This window comes from Tribolium madens, unplaced genomic scaffold (assembly GCF_015345945.1).
Source record: "Tribolium madens isolate multiple individuals breed KSU strain unplaced genomic scaffold, Tmad_KSU_1.1 Scaffold_71;HRSCAF=194;Tcas5.2_LG6, whole genome shotgun sequence".
Taxonomy (NCBI): Eukaryota; Metazoa; Arthropoda; class Insecta; order Coleoptera; family Tenebrionidae; genus Tribolium; species Tribolium madens.
In genome coordinates, this window is record NW_025401041.1 from 1,686,290 (window position 1) to 1,707,326 (window position 21,037).

The following is a 21,037-nucleotide window of genomic DNA, read 5'->3' on the forward strand; positions in this document are numbered from 1 at the left end:
TATTACATAAGAAACATAAAATGCTCTCGAATGGTACTGTACATAAAAGACGACAAACAATAGTTTCGGAGTTATCGGCGGATATCCGCTCTAAAAACTGCAAATGTGTGTATAATGAGTTGCATACCTAAAAAATTATTCATTGGAATTAGTAAAAAATTAATACAAAATCAAAAAAAATATCGACGTATCTACCTAATTTTTATTCATTATTAATAAATAAATAACAAAAGCCGTAAGAAACTAAACACACTACTTTATGATTTTTTTTATTAAAACTGGTTAATTTCTTTTCAAACAAAAAAATTTGGTAGCCTAGTTTGTCGTTCAAACTTGTGATAAATACCTGTGATTGGGATAATTACGAGTGTTAGTTTTTGGTACATTAAGTTGGAAAGCCAAAAATAACGGTATGTTTCGGATACGGTCCTGCATGTCCTAGCCACCATATCAAATCCATTCTTCCCACGAAAGTTGAATGTGGGTTAAAAGTGTTTGAGAACGAATAATGTGAGTCGACGAGTCGATGGACTCGGCAACGGTTGTGTGGTGAGAGGTGAATAATTCTTGTGCTTTGGTTTAGTGACATAGTCCGAAAAAAAAAACATATTCCACTCATTTATGGATTTGAAAAGTTAGAAAAATATTCGAGGTGAGGAAAAATTACAATTTATCGATTCTTAGAACGTGGAATCAGCGGTGATTCACTGTCTGATACTCAAATCCAGTTTAATTCAATTAGGACAGCGAACCTAATTAATAATTTCATTTAAGATGCCGAAAATATTGAATTGCTCAACACAATTGTTGTTTTCATACTCGGTAAAGCACGCAAAGACCTACTTCAATGCTAGAAAGTTGTTCAATTAGTTATTACTTTAGTCTACTTATTAATGATTATGCGGCATGTTTATGGACCTAAATTTCGATGTTAATTTCTAGTGTAAAACTCACTTCAAATTGTTATGAGTGGTTAAAATAATTTTGACATTACAAAAAAACATTACGTCACAGCCAACTCCAGTTTTTGGCCAAAAAGGTGATCGAAGTTACATCCAGAGGAGGTTTTATTATTATTTTTAGTTTGTCGCAATATTTTTTTAACTTGCTTAATCATTATTAAACAACAATTGCATATCCATGCTTTCGCACTTGCCTTCACCTCGGAAGCATAGATCACCCGTTCAGCCTACTCCGTATTTTCATTATATGCTTACGCTCGGACGTCGAGCGGTAGTGAGACGTAATAACCAGTAAAAAAAGTGATCACAATTACTTCCAGAGTTAGTTTATTATTATTTTTGGGAATTTGTTGTTGCTGTTGCTGTTGTTACTACTCGGAAGTTGTAGATCACCAAAGACTAGTTCTCTCATTTTGATTATATACTAAACAACGAACGTGGAGTGGTAGTGAGATGCAAAATATACGAGGAGGCACCAAAAATTATTCAACAAAGCAGAGTAAAAGGAAACGGGTTTTCTTGCAGTGAAACCTTCGATTAATGCAATTAACACGGTTTTTAACCGAAATTTTTATGTGCACTCGTGTTTTTGACCTTGACGTTCTAATTATTTTATTATTAGCATGAGGAAATGAAACTCAGCGATCTATTTTTGATTCCAAAAAAATTAAATATTAACATTTTCGAAAAAATATCAGTTTCTAGATTAGTAGCGCGACTTTCATTCCAACCTCGTCATTATTTTAACAATAAAACAAAATAACTAAATAAACTCGTTTTATTGTTGCATTTTTTTCTAAAAATATAAAGTCACCTTATTTATTTTCCTTTTTTTATAAAAATATCCAATTAAATCGAGTAATTGTAACTGAATTAATTGAGAAATTGCACCGTTCACCTCTCATTTGTGTAGAAAATTGCATAATTTAAATATTTAACGGTAGAAAAATTATCAATTTAGGAATCTGATGATGTTCATCTTGTGTTAAAACTATAAAAAATGAAAAATTCTGAGCAAAGTGGCCTCCGACTTAAGATGGTAACAATGAATGTGTTAATTGCAGGCTACTTTGATCAGAATTTTAATTGGTATTACAACACATTTCATCAACAATAATAATGATATTAGAAAAAATAGTGAAATTCGCATCTAATCCATGAGAGGATTTCAAAATTTCGCATTATGTAAAATATTTAAATATATGCAACGCCCACTTGGGTAAGTTTCACAATGACAACAGTTTTTTTTTTCAATTCACTACCGCATATTATTGTTTTAAATTATTGAAAATTAATTATTATTATTCCTTATTTTCGGAATTTCTACAAGGAGAAAAATTTTTGCTCTGGTTATCGCAATTAATGACAAGTTGGCGTAGAAATGTCACAGGTGACTGAATTTCAAAACCGAACGACCTTAAAATGTGGACAAGGAAATTGAAATGTCGCTTTGTGATTTATCAGTGTTGCCAACTCCATTTCAAAGTCACGGATCACTTTGATCCAAAAATGAATTTAACCGGTTTTAAACTAGTTATTATAATTTTTCCATAGCCCTCACAGATGTTGCCTTTTTTCTCTCCCAACTTTCTACCAAATAAGCTAGAGAGAGTGTGTTTTTTTCTAGCCTCAGGATGTTTATCGGTCCTTTGGCCTTCCTCTTCGTCTTCTTCCTGCCTCGCATCTCAGGTCATGGCCGTCTCATCGACCCACCAAGTCGAGCCTCGGCTTGGCGTTATGGTTTCGATACGCCACACAATTACAACGACCACGAACTCTTCTGTGGAGGCTTTACGAGGCAATGGGTGAAGAATGAGGGCAAATGCGGCGTCTGCGGAGACGCCTGGGACACCAAGTAAGGCCCCATCTGCGAGCTTTAACGCTTTCAAGGGAAAAAATAAAATAAAAAAATGTGTAGTAATAATACTAATAATAATTTTTAAATCTCCTCAAAAAACGATATCTTACGTAAAATGTTCCAAGATCGATAAAAAAATGCCCAATTAACCTACATCTAATAAAACAATCCTCTATAATTAAATTTTATTATAAAAACAGTGTTGCCAGATCAATAATATCAATATCACCAGATCCGAGTTGAAAATTTTGCCATATTTTCACCAAATTACGATTTGTATGACAAAATCTCGCGAAAAAATGCAGTTTTCAGCTTAAAAATCTACTTAAACCCCGGATTAAACTCTTGGAAAAATGCAAAAATGGCATGCATTTCGCCCTAATTTTCTGTGATTTTTCGGCTTATTTTCAACAAAATTTTGCGAAATAATTGCGTTTCTACTTGAGAAACGTACTAAAAGGCTCGAAAAATACAAAAATAATATAATTTTATAGACTTAATTTAGTTAATTATATTAATTTAGCGAAATCTGGTGAAAAACCTGAGATTTTAGTACAAAAACCTGCTTAAAAGCATTTTTTACCAAATTTTGTGTTTTCTCAGCTAATTTTTGTCTTATTTTGCTCAAAAACTTTTTTTCGAACTTCTTGTGTTTTTGTTTCTCAAGAAGATAAAAGACGCGTTTTTTGGGCTATTTTGTTGAATTTGTGGCTTGTTTTTGACAAAATTTTGTGTTTCTAGCTGACTCTGTTTAGTAATATCTTGTAAAAAACGAATAGAACTATTTTTAACCAATTTGGTGGTTTTCGATTATTTTTTTTCGAGAAAATTTGACGAACTAATCAAGTTAAAGCCTAATAAGAGTTAGGTAAAAATATCATAACATAATCTTTTTTTATAACAATTTAGTAATTTTTGAAGCGCTATGACAAACTCTCGTGAAAAAACAGAGTTTGCTTGAACTCGCGTATAATGGATTGCATACATCACAAAAAAATGTTCAAGATTGATTAAAAAAGTAAAATAAAAGTCTGGTCTAGAGCTTGTTCCAAATCTCGTGGCGAACTGACGTTGTCAAAAATGACTGAATTTTGACACTAAACATATGTTTACTATTAAAAAAATATTGTTCATAGACGTCGTATGAAATAATATTTCAAAACCACTGTTATTATTTAAAAAAATATAATAAGTAGGTAGTCGTACATAAGATGAAGAATTGTGCACAAATTATTAAATTGTTAACGCATGAACAGAATTTTCAAAAATGATATTCCTAACAATCCTTGTCTTCAAAATTTTTAGAGAAAAAAAGTACGCCTATGTATTTTTTTATCTTAACCAAGTGGGCGCTCTCCAAGTGTCTTTTCTGTCATTGTCAGTTCGCCACTATACAGGGTATTTCACGAGTGATAATGAGCCTGACAGAATTGAAAATACAACAATACATTTGCAAAGTTAACGTGGATATTTTAGATATCACATTGTTTGAAAATCCGATTATGAATCCACGATAGCTTTGCTTTCAATAATTTTATTTGTCACAACTGACATTAAATTTAGCAAAAAGTCAAAACGCATTCGAACGATGAGAAAACAGATGTGATTCTCATTTATGGTAAATTTGGGAAAAATGCTTTTGCCGTTGAGCCTTTGTAAAGACAATGTTTTATTCTGAATAGATAAGCTCAAAAAAGGTTTAAATCACTAATCACTGTTTTCCAATGATAGATAGACAAATAACCTTAAAAATTGTGTTTCCTGTCTTGTCAATTTCTTTGTGTCAGTCACGCGATATCTATGTTTTATTAATTTTAAAATTCATAATCAGAATCCATGAAGCCTATGCAAATGTATTACTGGCTGCAGTTCAAATTTGTTCAGGCTCATTATCACTCGTGAAATACCCTGTATATGGAATAAGCTCTATGCAGTTAATTATGACTAATGTCAGATATAAACAAATGAAGTTTCTTTTTATTTTCAATCTAACTGAAAACTGAAAACAAAAATGTATATGTATAATGGGTTGCATATATTGCACGTTAAAATTGTTAAAGAAATAAAAATGGTTTGTGGATATTATGAAACCGACAGACTAAAATTTTCCGTTTTCAACCAAAATTAATAGCTTTAGTATCAGTTGAGAATTTTAAATGGAAAAAATATTCTAATAGTAATCATAATTGGACAATTGCCCAATTTATCAAAATGTAATAATAAGACAATCTTCTACAGCTCTAATTTATTACAAAAATGATGAAAATGGACAAAAAGATGTATGTTTGTTATTTTAATAGTTATTTACATTCGTGTGCGATAACTTACATTTTACAGTGCGAAATGAATTTGAAGCACGACGCGCAGCGGAGTGCTTTAATAATTGAGCACTGTAAAATGGTTAACGCACAAGATTTGTATTAAGCTTTTTGGCCGACGTTTAAACAAAAATCCAAAATACAAAATTCAGAATTAATACAAATAAATACGTTTGACAATAAATATCACGGTGGCTATGCACTATAATGTCAAACAATTAAAAAAGACGCAAAAACGTCTCAGACACAAAATTTTGTTATCGTTGTCTTGTTGGTGAATTTATGCTTCAAAATGTCGAGCGATAATAGCCCCATGTGTACCCCACCAGAAATCAGAAGTGCTGCAGAAAATGTTACAACCGAGCTATTGCCCGAAAAATCGCGAGCAAGGTATGAAGCCCAGTACAATGTGTTTATAATTATAAAGTGGTGTGAAGAAAAAAGAGTTCTAAGATTGAAAGGTTGTGTGTAGAGCGTTTTATTAAAAATGTTATCATCTTACAAACAGTTTTTTTATAAATGTCTATGAAGATAATTTTGGCCGTGCGGTAAAACTGTCACTTTACACTCGTCTGTGCGTAAAATGCCCAGGCGACTGTAAATACAGTCTTTCAATAGGCGTCAATTGTACGTTAATTTGACATTTACATGTCAGGAGGCCAAAAAGTTTTTTTTCTATTTCGGTGTTAGAATAAGTCTATTCCAGCACCCAAATGACGTCATTTGAGTGCTGGAATAAATCGTTGACGTTAATTTAATTTTAGTGTCGGACTTTCTTCACAATTCTCTTTCAAATGTGAAAACAAGAATTATTTTTATTTTTTACAGCCGCCTAAAATTAAAATTTTCGTTTTTTTAAATTTAAAAATGATATAAAGCGGCAAAATAGAAAAAATAGTATAAAACACTTGTTGCAGAAGGTTCTTTAAGAACTCATTTGTGCTTGAATAGATACCTTTTAACAGCTACTTCTGCAACTAGAACCCTAGAACTCGTGCATAATGGGTTGCATACACACTAGATTTTTTTAAATCAATAAAAAAATATAAAAATATGCATCTGCATGCACCAAATATCCTCAAAGGTATATGTAAACAAGTGAACTTTCTTACTATGTTTAATGTAACTAAATAACATGTTCCAAACAATACGTAATGCCATGCGTGTATAATGGGTTGTATAATTGCAAGTTGAAATTGCTGAAAAAACTTAAAAAATGTCGGTGTAAACTATTAAAGCGATAAAACGAGACCAAGAATTTCTGATTTTTGGGGCTCCCTTGTTACTACTTTTAACGTAATTAAGAAAAACATTCCAAAAGATACACAATGTATGTGTATATTGGGTTGCATACATTACATGTTTGAAAAATAAAAATCATTAAGAAGATCAAAATTTCTATTTTTAGGGTCCCCCGCGCGCACGAGTTCGGGGGTACCTACGGACAAGGCATCATCGTGCGCAAATACACCGCTGGAGGTATAATCAACATCCGTGTGGAGCTCACCGCCAACCACTTCGGCTACTTCACTTTCGCCGTCTGTCCCGATTACAAACGCGCCACTCAAAAATGCCTCGACAAGCACATCCTCAAACTGGTCAAACCCCAAGAGGGCGTCGACCACGACCACGCCACTCGCTACTACCCCAAAGAGGGCAACAAAGTCTACGAAATGAAATATCGGCTCCCGAAACAAACCTGCGAACACTGTTTGTTCCAGTGGCGTTACATCGCCGGCAACAACTGGGGGAATTGCCCCAATGGGACCGGCGCTGTTGGCTGTGGCCCCCAGGAGGAGTTCCGGGCCTGTGCCGACATTACCATTTCCGGGAAGGACGTCCAAGCAATGATTCCCGATCAGGAGGAAACTACAGAAGTGGCGACAACGGTGGCGCCACCTACGTCACAAGACTCACATAGCCCCCTCACGGCGCTTATCCTCAGTCTGGTTTCTTTTTTAGTCGTGTTTTTGATTTTGTCCCTTTTATATATTCATTTCTACCAAGTTGGTAGACAGTTAAAGAGTTGGTTGAAAGGGGACAAAGAACAAGCGCCACTACCACCACCTAGGAGCAAAAGGAATCGGAATATGGATGGAATGGATGAGGTTGACTTGAAAGTTGAAAGTTTGGCCTGAATTATTCAAGTTGGTGGGACTGATTGCAATAAGTTTTTTTGTAAATAAAGTTTTAAAAAATAATAATTTATTAAAAAATGAAGGGATTTTCAATTAACGTGTGCATTGCTGCGTTTTAATATAATAAGAACAAACAAAACATTCTTTGGTGAACGGCCAAATAAGTTCGAATTTATGGCAATAACAATTATCTCTAGTATTCAAACACAAACTCGTAACCATACAAAAATATACTATTTTTGGAATTCGAAATGAAGCTTAAACACTAGTCGCAATACCTTTTCGGATGAGTACTTCCTTAATATTAACATCCTCTTCACTGGAGGTGTCAATGAGTAGCATTTCAAGAATTAAATCACTTTTATGAAACTCGTCTCTGTCTATATTTGTTATAACACCAACAAATTGTTTCTTCAAAATCAATTCTTTGAAACTCTCACAGTCTTCCATCGTCCACTTGTTCTTGATTGGCTTAATACCTGGAAAACGCAAAAATTCATAAAAAAAAAGGAATACTAAAACTGTTCGAAGTTTCGAACTAGTTGCAAGCTAAAACTGTTTACATCTAAACCAGTTCAGCCTCTAAACTGTATACAAATACAAACGAAATCTAAAATAGTTTAATATTTTTTTATAATTCTTCTATGTGTTTAATATTATAGGAAAAGGGGCAAGTTTTCTGTGAACAACATCATTCTAATCATTTTTTTTTTGTCAATATTACAATAGTAACCTTAATGAACGTAATTAATGATTACTTAACCAAAAATAAACAGATTTCCTGTTGGTTTGTGACGAAAAAAATATTCTTAAAACCTGAGAACTTTGCATATTTGTTATTAACAATCTATTAGAGCTATAACTTCAATTTAATCATTTTTAGTTTTTTTGTTGTGAAACATTTCGAATTAATGTTTTTATTTTCTCACATAAATTATCGCAAAGTTAATTGATTCCATAGTTTTGAAGTAAAAATTTTTCCTTCTCATTGGCCACATTCAAAAAGCTGTAACATTCAAATGTTATCCATTTTAACATTAACAGTCCTACTTGAAGGTCTATTTACATAACATCCTGTATACAAAAGCATAAAACAAAACGTTGCAACGTTAAAAACGTACGTATTACCGACACGGTAGATTACTATTTTATCATTTTAGTCGTGACTAGTTTTACTCATGTACGATTTTAGCTGTAAACCGACGTTTTTAAATTACCAGAAATTTTTGCCTTCAGTGCTTGGTAGGGCAAACTCATGTACTTCGCATCCAGTGGTACCAACTGATGCAATTTCAGGTTAGTGTAATAACCAAAATCGCAATAAAATACACTGATTGAGGTCGCATGGATGACTTTCAAAACATTGGTTCTGTACCATTGACCATCATCATGTTTCGATGCGTAGATTTTACCAGGAACGATGTCTTCAAGTGCCATGGGACTAAACTGAATGTCTTTGTAATGCTCTTGCATTTCATCCATCATTGACTTTAAACGAGCAAAAGAATCCAATGGTTGGACGAAAAAATTCCATGGATTTACAGCGAATGGGATATTGACGTTGAAATAATCACCTATCTTGGGCAAATCAGGCTTTCGGAGAGAACCCCCAGATGGGACATTTTCTGAAAATGTAAATTGTCAAATCAAAAAATTACAGATTCCTGTAATTCTTACTGTTGGCGTCATTGTATTGTACCAAATTGAGCAGTCTTTTCCGGTTTATTTCATTATTATTGCTAACGTCAATACTAAAAAATCGAATTTTTAAACCAATCAGAATCACCAACCAATCAAAGACTTACTTTTGTTGCAGTTCGGCTTCCACCGAAATCGACTTATTGATAAACACAAGTACGCCATCTGTCGTACGTTTGAAAAACTCCACCCAAGCAACGTTTTCATTATCATAACTGATAATTTTAAGCAATACTGGTCGATCTTTCGGGAGCAATTTCTCAGCTTTTTTCACAAAATCACTCGGTATTTTCTCAATCATAAATCGGACTTTAATTGCTTGACTTGGATATTGACTCAAAACGTTATCTAATTTATCCAATTCATACATTTTTTCATTGTTCACATTAACAACTTGTGCATTTCCTTGATCAATAAAATAAATTTGTGCCAAATCACCTTTTGGTGACCAATCAACAATCGTTGCTCTGAGCCATTTTTGACTCACTTTGCACCTAACTAAGTAGATTTTACCGACACTGTTTTCTTTGGTTGGTTTAGAGAGCGAAGAGATATTAGATAAGTTTCTCGTTAAATTTTCTAAATCTTCCATCAAACTAAAATAACCGATAGTACGGATCTGGATGTAGACATCACCATTTGGTTCAATATTCGACACGTAAACTTCACTAATCGACTCTTTTTCCAGGACCGGCATTGCCGATTCAATCGTCAACGACGAAATCAATTCTTCATTGATCGATGCACCGGAAGTGACATCATATATAACCACCGGAAGTGTAACATCACCGGTATCACCTACAAAATTTTTTTTGTTAGTCAAGACGCAAACCATTTCATACAGTAAACTAACTTATATCATCAGTAACAATCTCTAATACGAATTCTTTCCCGACTAAAGCTGTCAAATGTTCGGAATCAAGTGACGCTTCATACAAATCCTCTAAACCATCCAATCGACATACAAAAGCTTGCGCTTGTTCCGTCGCAAATTGTCGTTTCAATAAATAAACGTTATCGATCGAGACGTGTACTTCTTCACCGTAATCGATGAGAAAACAGTCGACGATTCCATGTTCTGGGATTTTTAACGCCCTCACTCTTATCCATGACCCCTCGTGTTGTATAACATAACAACTACCCGAATTAACAACATTTGCTTTCAGTTCTGTTTTGTAATTGTTGTAAAAAGTCTCCATAGTTTCAGTCATTTCAACAAACTTTTCCTATTGATTTAAATATGTAAAAAAAAATATCAAGTTGTAGAAAAAATTTCTCTTACGTATTCAGGTGTTCCGCAATGTTGACACCAGATTTCGTTAACGGAATGTGCAACTGTCACAACAGCGTATAAACGATTACTGTCACCGAAATTGACAGTGTTGCAAGGGACGGAAACATCAGCAATGTTGAGACTTATATCGAGTTTTTTACCTTTCTGCAAAACCTATGGAGTTTTTAATAGTTCGAAATTAGGCACAGTTAGTAAGCAAGCACAGATCTAGAACAATGTTATTATGGTGGTGAATAAAGCGATATTTCCAGCCCTCAATGCCACCCTACTGAAATAATTATGCAAAACACCACACCATTATTGCACTTACAATCGGACAAATTCTCAGAAAATATTCCATTATAAAGTGTATTAAGAGAATTTGAAGCCTTCTCTTGCTCACATGAATGCTCACAGAATTTTTGATATTTTTCAAAACCGTTTTTATAAAAATAAGACACCAAGGTTGACACAAGTTTTGACAACTGATAAAATTTATAATTTTTTTAACATAAACATTTCCAATAAATATTTTTGTACATTTATAAAATGTATAAACATATCCTTGTAAAACAATAAATAATAAACCGTGTTTATTGAGAAAAAAATTATTAGTATGGTAATCTCAAAAGTTAAAAAAAACTGGTAGTTTACTCAAAAAATTTTTTAAAATTTTTGTAAGTCAAACATTTTTCAAGAAAATGTGAGGTTTACAAAAAAAAATTGTACAGCAACAATTTTTTTAACAAGCCCGTTGCCTAAAAAAATTGTGGTAGGTCCCATTAGAAAAAAAAAAGTTTATATGTTTATCTCGTAAGTACAAAGTGGTTATAAATGATTTTCATCTAGCCAGCAGTGAATTTTCCATGTAAAATAAAAAATGCCGCTTGACGAAAATAGGGGTACCCACTTGTTTTAAATTAAAATTAAAAAATCGCCATTTACAGTTGGAGACAAAATACTTTGGTCGTCAATCTCACTTGAGTGACATTAAATTGTAAAGCATGCTTTAGGACTGTTAACCTTATTTTTAGCCACTGTCAATCATAGTTGACAAGTTGTATGTACATTTTTTTGATAGGAAAATATAATAGCTGTCATTAATTTAAAATTGTCATTCATTTTAACGTTAAAGCTTGAATTACATTAAAGTGTCAGAAAAGTGACGACCAAAGTATTTTGTCTCCAACTGTATTAAGCGTCCACTTCGAAAATAGACTTCAATTATAAATTTGTTTTCTTCCAAAGTATACATTATTATCAATTATTATTGGAAATTAGTTGAAACAATAAAAGTTTAATTAACAACAATTTATTCTTAATTAATAAGTGACACTAATAACAGAACTAGAGTTTCAAAACAAGTAAAGCGGCACAAATAAAGTTACATGCAAAAAAATTCCAAAGCTGACTAGATGAAAATCATTTATCACCAATCTGTATAAACAATTAATGCATAATCATTTTTTTTTTGAAAAGCATTTTTATAGCCATTGCACACCTACATGTATAAATTTATTTGTCAAAAATATTGATAGTTTCCAGACTTTTGAAATGGCCTTTAAATTTTGAACTTGTCATTTGTGTTTTCTGTCATTGTGACGTTTCGAAATGTCAAATTTGACGTTAAAGCCTGCTTCACATGAATTTCCATTTTTTGATGAATTTTATTTTTAAATGTTATGTAACTTAGTGTTATTTCAGGATAAAATTTCTTCACTTTGCCCTAAGTGTAGTAAAATTTATAGTTTTTTATTATTATTATTTTTTTTAATAATTTTAAAATTATAACATTGATTGGGAAAACTCAGAATTTATTCGATTTAAATCAATTACTCAACCACGTTTCAATTTTCCCAAATATTTCTTGCATCAACACTGTTAATTTCTTAAGATTTAATATTTTTCAAAACTGAATTTGATTTAAAAAATTATGCAAATTAAAGTCAGACGTAACAAAAATCTCTATTACTTTAATACCATCGTGGATAAAAAATGAGACATCAAAGTCATTCTGTTGACACTGACATGTGAAACGGTCTTTAGATAATAACCTCAACTTTAAATTTGTCACTTGTAATATTTCTGTCATTTTGACTTTTTGAAATGTCAAATTTGACGTTAAAGCCTGCTTCACAGTGAATTTTCACCAAGCGTCAAAAATGTATTATTGTCCCATTTTATTCTTTTTTTAAATGCTATAACCGTTATTTTGTCAAATCAATTTTTTAAAAACTTGTTATTTGTTATTTTAAGTTAAAATTTTTTCACTTTGCCCTGAGTTTAACTTCAAATTGTTTTTTTAATAATTTAAAAATTATAACACTGATTGGGAAAACTCAAAATTTGTCCGATTTAAATAAATTACTCCCCAATCACGTTGCAATTTTCCCATCATCAACATTTTTAACATTTCAGGTTTTAATATTTTTCTAAACCGTTTTTGTGATTTTAAAAATTATGGACAAAAAAAATGACACCAAGATCATTCTGTTGATATAACATGTGAAACGGTCTTTAGATAATAACCACAACTTTGACGTTAAAGCCAGCATCACAGAAAGTGTTAAAAAAATTATTTATTTATCACATCAATTTCTTAAACATAATAAGGTTATTTCAGGATAAAATTCTTCACTTTGCCATCAAGTTATAGTTTTTTTAATTTAATTGACACACTTTTGTATCTTTTCTTGAAAAAACTCGGAATTTGTCCGATTTAAACTAAATTACTCCCCAGCCACGTTTCGATTGCCCCAAATACTTACATTATCAGGATTGCAATGTTGGAGAACAAATCTCCCGTGATATTTTTCAATCGAAACAAAAGGACTATTATCGATAATTTGAAGCCAATCTGGTGGCAATTGTTCATTAAATCGGTCTCTATAATCAGCTTCAATTTGCCACATCCACACTGCATTATTATGTTTCTCCAACATTGGAGGAATTCGTTCAATAATATCATCATTACTCGAAAGCAACAATGACCTTCTTTGACCATATTTCTGCATCAGATAATCAAGAGCTTTTTGTGAAGCGTGACGTTCGGCGGCATTTTGATCGTAGAAATCTTCCGGATAACTTGAATATATATGTGGGCCAACCTAATTGAAGCAACTTTTACTTTGAACACAATTAAATTGATTTGTCGATTCTTACCGTAAGTTTACAATGCCATTGTGGCATTTTCGATTTTTTCATTTTTGTTTCAGTAAATGTCACTTCGACGTCGCCTAATTTGTGGTAAGTGACGAAATTTCGAAGGTCGCTGATAGGGTCGCCAGTTTTGATGAAATCAGGCGATAACTGCAACAAAAAAATCATTCAACAAGACAGAAAAAATAACCTTGTTGTTTCACCTTTAACATAATTTTGATTTTACTTCCACTTAAAAATATATTCTGACAAAGAAAGTTAATTGCAATGAAAGTTATACTTGGTGTTTAGACTAGTCGAACTTTAGACGAAGAAGTTCGAGTCAAAACTGTTGCAAATATCGCGTATTTATTTATTTTAACGATAGAAGTTTTAAGTGTGAAGAGAAGCATCAAGGGGTTTAAAATATACAAACATTGTAAAACACTTTAACAAACAGTAAGAACACAAAAATTTTGTTAAAAACAAGCCAGAAATGCATTAAAATGCATAAAATTAAAGTGAATATTTAAAAAAATCGAAAAATTTTGTTTAAACAAGCAAAAAAATTACAAAATTAATCAAAATTGATATTATTTTATAGCTTGTTTGGTTTTAAAACTAGAGGCTTTTTATTTTAGTTTTTATGTTACTTGGTTTGTTTCAATCGATTTAACTGATTTTTGAGCTAAATTAAGACAAAAATAGGGCGAGAAACTACAAAATTTAGTCGAAAATACGTTTTTGTACTAAAATCTTATTTTTTTGCGAGATTTTGCTAAAACAAAGTAAAAATCAATAAACTAAGTCAAGAATTATTTTATTTTTCATTTTTAGAGCACTTTAGCATCACGTTTTTCAGTTAGAAACACAAAAATAATGTCATTTTACCTTTTTGGAGTGTTTAAGCACGTTTTTAAGGCAAAAAAGCAAAGTTTCAAAAATTTTGTTTAAAATAGACTGAAAAATTACAAAATTAAATAGTTTGTTTCACTCGATTAGCTGGCTTTTGGAGCAAAATTCAGACAAAAATAAGTCGAAAAAAACACAAAAATTGGTGCGTTTTTGTACTAAAATTTCAGCTTTTTCGCAAGATTTTGTTAATACAAACCAAGAAAACAACAAATTAAGACGGAAATTGTATTATTTTAGCACTATTTTCAACTAGAAACGTAATTATTTCGTTAACATTAAGTCAAAAATTCAACAAATTCAACAATTCACAAACAGTGTTATTTTTGCATTTTTCCAGGGGTTTAAAAATGTTTTTAAGATTAAAATTTCAAAATTTTGAAAAATTTCGTCTAAACAGACTAAAAAAATACAAAATTAAAGTGAAATTGGTATTATTTTTTAGCTTGTTTTGCTCGACTTACTTCGTTTTTGAACTAAAAGTTTATTTATTTTGAAAAATGTTATCTAAACATGCTGAAATATCAAGAAAGAATTTAAAAAGATGTTATTTTTTTGTTTTACTTGTTTTAATTGATTTTTGAGCAAAATTCAGATTTTATTTTTGCCTTTCTCGAAAGCACATTTTTCAGCTAGAAGCACAAAAATTTCTTTGAAAATAAGCTAAAAAGTCATTACAATAAGTCAAAACGATGTTATTTTTGCTTTTTCTTAGTATTTAAGCACGTTTTTGAAGTATGACCAAAAAAATTTGAAAAATTTCGTTTAAACATTGATATTATTTTTCAGCTTGTTTGAAACAAAGGTATTTTATTTTGCAAAATCTTGCATCCAAAAGAATTGATCTGAAATCAATTGATTTGATTTGAAATCCAAAAAGAATTGATATTGATGATATTTTATTTGTTTCACTCTTGTGTTCTTAATATAATTTTTTTTTTGCTTCGAGGTACTTAATTTTGTAAATCCCTGTTTTTTCAATATACCTTGAAAAAAATAATAAAATATAAAATACGCGTCACCTATTTTTACGCATTCTATAATAGGTATATCTCAAATTTACGAAAACCGGAAACAATGAGATTTAAAAACGTGATCGAATTACTCATTTTTTCAATAATAAAAAAAATAAAAATCATTACCTTATATCCCGCCGCATAGTCTGTCGTAGGACTGCTCGTCCCGCTATCTGTCTCCGTCGTAATCTCCTTCATAATCTTGGTAATCCTCTTCATGGTACTCGAAAACGGTGAAGCTTCCTCCTCCTTCTCCAAACTATTCCTCTTCACCTCCACCACATTGTCCTTCTTTACCTCTTCCTTCCTCTCAACTACCACAACCTTCGACGGCACTTGGGGCTTCCTATACCCCGATCCACTCACAAATTGATTATGCGAAACCGCCGCCAATTTCGGCGTATTATAATTTTTTCTCATCATTGGTTTTTGTTTCGGTCGCCATTTGGTGGCATTCGGAGGCGGTTGTGCCATTGCTCGATTGAATTTCGGTGCAATTCTGACATGTTTTTTCGGTACAGATTTTTGTTTACGTACCATACTCGAAATGTGAGCGGTTTTTTCCGATACTTGTGCATCGACGAAAATTTCACCTGAAGGACTTCGTGATGTTATAATGGTGGGAATTGATGTTATGAAACTTTCAAGGGATTTGTAGCCGAGTTTAGCGTAGGGAATTCGCTCGCCGAGAAGGGTGCGGTAGTCATCTGGAAGAGGAATTTCAAGTTTTGTGTTTGAGTGATTTATGACACCGCATCGGGTTGTGTCGTAAACTCGTAAAATAATAAATTTAGTGAAATTTATTTTACACTTTTACAACTTTTCTCAAACGGGGCATTTGAAAGAAAATGATAAAAACTATTTTTTACGTAAGAAAATGTTATAAAGTGGAGTTTTGTGTAATTTCTAAAATTTGAAAACTAAAAAACTTGAGAAAAAAGACCAAAATAATAATAATAATAATAATAAATAATAAAGTTTGTCAAAAATTAAATAACCAATTAGGTGTTCGTTCAGTAGTTTTATACAGGTTATTCATAAATATGAAGCAATATTTGAACCTCAAAAATGACCCATAAAATGATGTTAATTTAAATAATAACTCGTGTCCTATCTCTACTGATAAGAATTTTACAGTTGTGGGACCATGGTCCTTTGTTGCCGTGGATATCATTTATTCAAAATCCCTACTTTTTGATTTCTGCGTTGTGAGTCCTCAGATTAAATTAAAATATCTTTGAAACGGTCTATTTTAGGGGTTTTAAAGGTTATGCGTTTTTTATTCGAAATTGATTACTCTATCTATCTGGGCAATAAAAAATTGGTGTTAAGAGAGCAAAAAAATGGAAAAACACAGGAAATGTGACCTGCAACTGCTGGAACCGGAAATTGAGTGGATGTATACGGTTTTCGTGATTACCAGTTCAAAAGGTATGTTATCACAAGGAAATGTTCTAAATTTTATAATATTTGGTCAAATAGTTCCAAAGTTATTACAAAAAAATCAATTTTCCATACCCACATTCCAAGGGCTGTAAAATTCTTATCAGTAGAGGACACGAGTTATTATTTAAATTAACATCATTTTATAGGTCATTTTTGAGGTTCAAATATTGCTTCATATTTATGAATAAACCTGTATAAAAAAAATTGCTTTGCTCTGTAAATTGTATTTTTTTCAGTCATTAAACAATCGTGAGTTTTGTTTATACTAAATCATCAGATTTTTACGTTTTTTCTGCCAACCAATCAATTTCACCGCATCTAGTGATTATCCGGTGATTTGATGTAAATTTTTCTAAAGATTCTAATACAGGGTGTTTCACGTAATTTTACGAGGTCTGCGCCTGTAAGATGCAATCAATAATACATATTCCGATACGAATTCGATTACAAATTTGGAAAAATTGGATAATCTTCTCTAGTTTGTTCACCCTTTAAAAAATTACAACGTTTTTACTTAGTTAGTGATTAAGATAGATAAACTACAATCATTTTCATGCCGTCTCTTGATAGAACAAATGATAATTGTTTCTGAAAAACTGCAGTTTGTGACTATTAATGAAACAGTGATTAGTTTGATAAGTACTGTCATGGGTTTCCAAAAATTAAATAATTAAATTTGTATTTTTTGTATCCAGTATTCTGTGACTTTCGTATATTTGGGTGCGTACATTAGGCGCAAGCCTCGTAAAGTTATGTGAAACACCCTGTATATATTAGGTGATTTTTTTTGGAAATAAAAAAACTGTTGTAACTTTGCGGTTACAACAAAACAACACAAACATTTTCGAGCATTTTCGTTTTTCACCTCGACTTGATTATTATTTAGACAAATTTTCTCAAATTCCTATTTTATTACGAGATTTTACTAAACAGGGATAAAATAGATTACTTTTTTCGAATGCTTTAACAGGGACATTTTTCGGCTAGAAACACAATGATTTCGTTAAAAAACAATCAAAAATGGTGTTATGTTTGCCTTTTTCAAGTGTTTAAGAAAGTTTTTGAATTACAATATTTATGTTATTTTGTTTGTTTCACTTTTCAATTGGTTTTAGTTAATAATTTAAGACAAAAATAAACCAAGAAACCACAAAATTTCGTCGAATATGCTTTTAAGCACATTTTTATAACAAAATAAAAAAATATCAGCAAATTAAGTCAAAAATTATAGTATTTTTGCATTTCTCGAGCGTTTTAGCACGTTATTCAGCTGGAAGCGCTTTGTAAAGTTTCGTTAAAAATGAATCAAACATTCAACAAAATAGTCTAAAAACGGAGTTATTTTTGCCTTTCTCGAGTATTTAAGCATGTGTTTAAGGTAAAAACAACAAAATTTCAAAAAATTTTAAAATAGGCTGAAAAATTACAAAATTAAAGCGAAATTTTTATTATTTTTCCAGTGTGTTTTGTTCGACTTACTTTATTTTTGAACCAGAGACTCAATTATTTTGCAAAATCTTCTCCTTAAAAATTGATGTTATTTTCTTTGTTTTACGTGATTTAACTGACTTTTGAACAAAATTCAGACAAAAATAAGTCTAAAAAACATAAAATTTGATCGAAAAGCTTTTAAGCACGTTTTTGTATTAAAATCTCAGATTTTTCGAAAAACAAACAAAAAAATCAACAAATTAAGTCGGTAATTCTTACATTTTTTGATCGTTTTAGCACGTGTTGTAGCTAAAAATGCAATTATTCCGTTAAGAAACAATTCAACAAAATAGACTAAAAATAGTGTTACTTTTGCGTTTTTCAAGTGTTTAAGCACGTTTTTGAGATTACAAACAAAAAAAATTACAAAATCAAAGCAAAATTGTTGTTATTGTTTTGCTTGTTTCGCACGATTTTCTTCGTTTTTAAAGTAGAGACTCGTTTATTTTGCAAAATATTATTTAAACTAACCAAAAAGTCACAAAAAGTCGAGAAAACAGCAAATTTAGTCGAAAAAGCTTTTGAGCACATGTATTAAAATCTCAGGTTTTTCGCGAAATTTTGTCACAACAAACCAAAAAATCATCAAATTAAGTTAAAAACTACATTATTTTCGCATTTCTTGTTTTCCAACTAAAAACGCAATTATTTTGCAAAAATGTATTAAAAATAAAGCCGAAAAATCACAGAATTAGACCAAAAATTTTGTTATTTTTCCCTTTTCCAAAAATTTAAGCAGATTTTGAAGCTGAAAATGCGTTTTTTCGCCTGATTTTGCCATATTGAGTCAAAAATAACTAAATTATTATATTAAAATAGATTATACCTATAATATTTTTACACAACTTTTAGTCGTTCACCACTCATTTTATGTAAAAAAAAAAAACTTTAGACACTATTGCAAGGAGTAAAATCGTAATCATGTATTTTATGGTGAAAATAGGTGTAAATTTGGCAATTTTTTTAAATTCGAATTTAGTATTTTTTTGAGCTGGCAACGCAAACGTAATTTGTGTTTAATTGAATCGAAAGTTTTGTAACTAATTTACAAACAAAGAAAAATTCCTTCAGGACTTAAACCTATTTAACCGGATATCCCACTGAGAGATGGATTATAATCTCATTCATGAACAATTTTAGGAAATTTCTGAATTTTATTAGGAAAACCCCTAGTTTATTTTTATTGCAAGGTAAAGATACTCCTGTTTTAATCAACTCAACGCCAAATAATAATTGTATTAAAATCTCAGGTTTCTAACGAGATTTCACTAAATTCAAACTTTTGCCGGTTTTAAAATACTCAAGACCAAATACCCCAGAAAAAAATCAGGATATTATAAATCACAAAATGGTTTACTTTTGACAGAAATGGGCCCTGCTGACCCCCACAGGCCCTAACCAGGAATTGAAATAAAAGAATTTGGGCAAAAATCAAGTAGTTTGGCCAGTGTCTGGCAACCTTGATCGATCTTTGGTAAAGTTCAAGGCAGTTTAAAACCCACTTTGTTTGCTTTTTTAAATTTTGTTCAATTTAATAAAACAAAAATGAAATTTTGTTTGCATTAAAATTTATGCTGACTTATCACACTTATCTTATCTTGGGAGACCTGAGAGGTTGTTGGAGTCTGTATCTGACTTCTAACAACTTCTTTCACCCCACTTGAGAGACGATGGATTTATGGGACACTACAGAGTGGTAAAAAATACAAAAGGAGAGAAAAAAACAATAGTTTTCTTTAAGAATTTCCAATTTAATACAAATTGATTTATGATTGTAACAAATTTAAGGTTTTCGTCAGTTTTTTCTTGTGTTTTCATTTTATAATCATCTACAGTAACATTTCTTGACTCTCGACCAAAAAAAGTGAGAAACTTTGAAAAATAAAACGTGAGAAATCTGGAGGAGCAAAAACCGCAATTAATCAACTTTCACTCCTACGACAATGCACAATAACTGTACCAAAGTGCACACTACCGTCATTTCCGCTTGAGAAAAACTGCAAAATTGCACAACATGCAACAGCCCCCCAAGCCCACTCACCTTCCAACTGCCGGAGTGTGACCTGCCCCTTGGTAGAGATAAGACAGGAGCGTATCCTGGAGATAATCTCATTCCTGAACTCATCCATCTTCAAACGGGGACACCAAGTCCACGACACTACTGACACTAACCTACATTCATCGAAAATCGTTTGTGACACTCACGCCCCACTCCTCATAGTAGGGGTGGGCCGAACAACCCCCACAACACCCAACTAATTGAAACTGTCTTTAATTTTCCCCAAATCAGATAATTTTGAAGCGGATCAAATAAGTTGCACAATTTTTGATAAAATGTCAACTGTCAAATTGGTAATGCAATGTTGCAATGCCGCCAAATGGGCAAAAAGGCTAAGGTGAGGGTGAAATGAGCGCTTAAGGCCAAATTACCCAACAGAAATTTGCAAGAAATACAATACTGATTACTAATTAATTAATGATTTTTTTTTTGTAAAACTGAAAATAAGAAGAGCGTGGCTAGGGTTACGTCGCACTAATGACCTTTTTTTAATCAAATTATTAGAAGTATGTGTTTAGTTTAAAGTTTCAGTGAATTACGTTATAACTTGTATTTTGTCACCCTATCAGACATTTTATAATACATTTTTTACCAAATTATTTCAATTTGTAAGGTATGCAACCAACAAAACACCGTAATTAAAATATTTTTTGGGTTAATTTATTAATAAAAATTTATTTATTAGTTACTTACTAACGCATCTGGTGGCTCTAACATAAAGAGTAAAT

At 31.5% G+C, this 21,037-nt stretch overlaps 2 protein-coding genes across 3 annotated transcripts; one reads left to right on the forward strand and one right to left on the reverse strand.

Moving 5' to 3' along the window:
* Positions 1–475: 475 nt before the first annotated feature.
* Positions 476–7,358, forward strand: LOC123009310. The gene is made up of 3 exons (XM_044405519.1): positions 476–652; positions 2,590–2,817; positions 6,547–7,358. The coding sequence occupies exons 2-3, from the start codon at positions 2,597–2,599 to the stop codon at positions 7,274–7,276; spliced, it is 951 nt and encodes a 316-aa protein (XP_044261454.1). The 5' UTR covers positions 476–652; positions 2,590–2,596; the 3' UTR covers positions 7,277–7,358.
* LOC123009308 (tudor domain-containing protein 7-like) lies at positions 7,322–20,728 on the reverse strand. 2 transcript variants are annotated; one of them, XM_044405516.1, is made up of 10 exons: positions 20,292–20,728; positions 15,440–16,020; positions 13,410–13,556; positions 13,016–13,354; positions 10,257–10,421; positions 9,828–10,200; positions 9,082–9,772; positions 8,954–9,027; positions 8,494–8,901; positions 7,322–7,755 (listed from the first exon to the last, which is right to left on the reverse strand). In XM_044405516.1, exons 1-10 carry the CDS (start codon positions 20,377–20,379, stop codon positions 7,535–7,537), a joined length of 3,087 nt encoding a protein of 1,028 aa, XP_044261451.1. In that variant the 5' UTR covers positions 20,380–20,728; the 3' UTR covers positions 7,322–7,534. The 2 variants fall into 2 exon arrangements, with proteins under 2 accessions (XP_044261451.1, XP_044261452.1); XM_044405517.1 differs by having other exon boundaries at positions 10,257–10,412; positions 20,292–20,727.
* Positions 20,729–21,037: the final 309 nt, after the last annotated feature.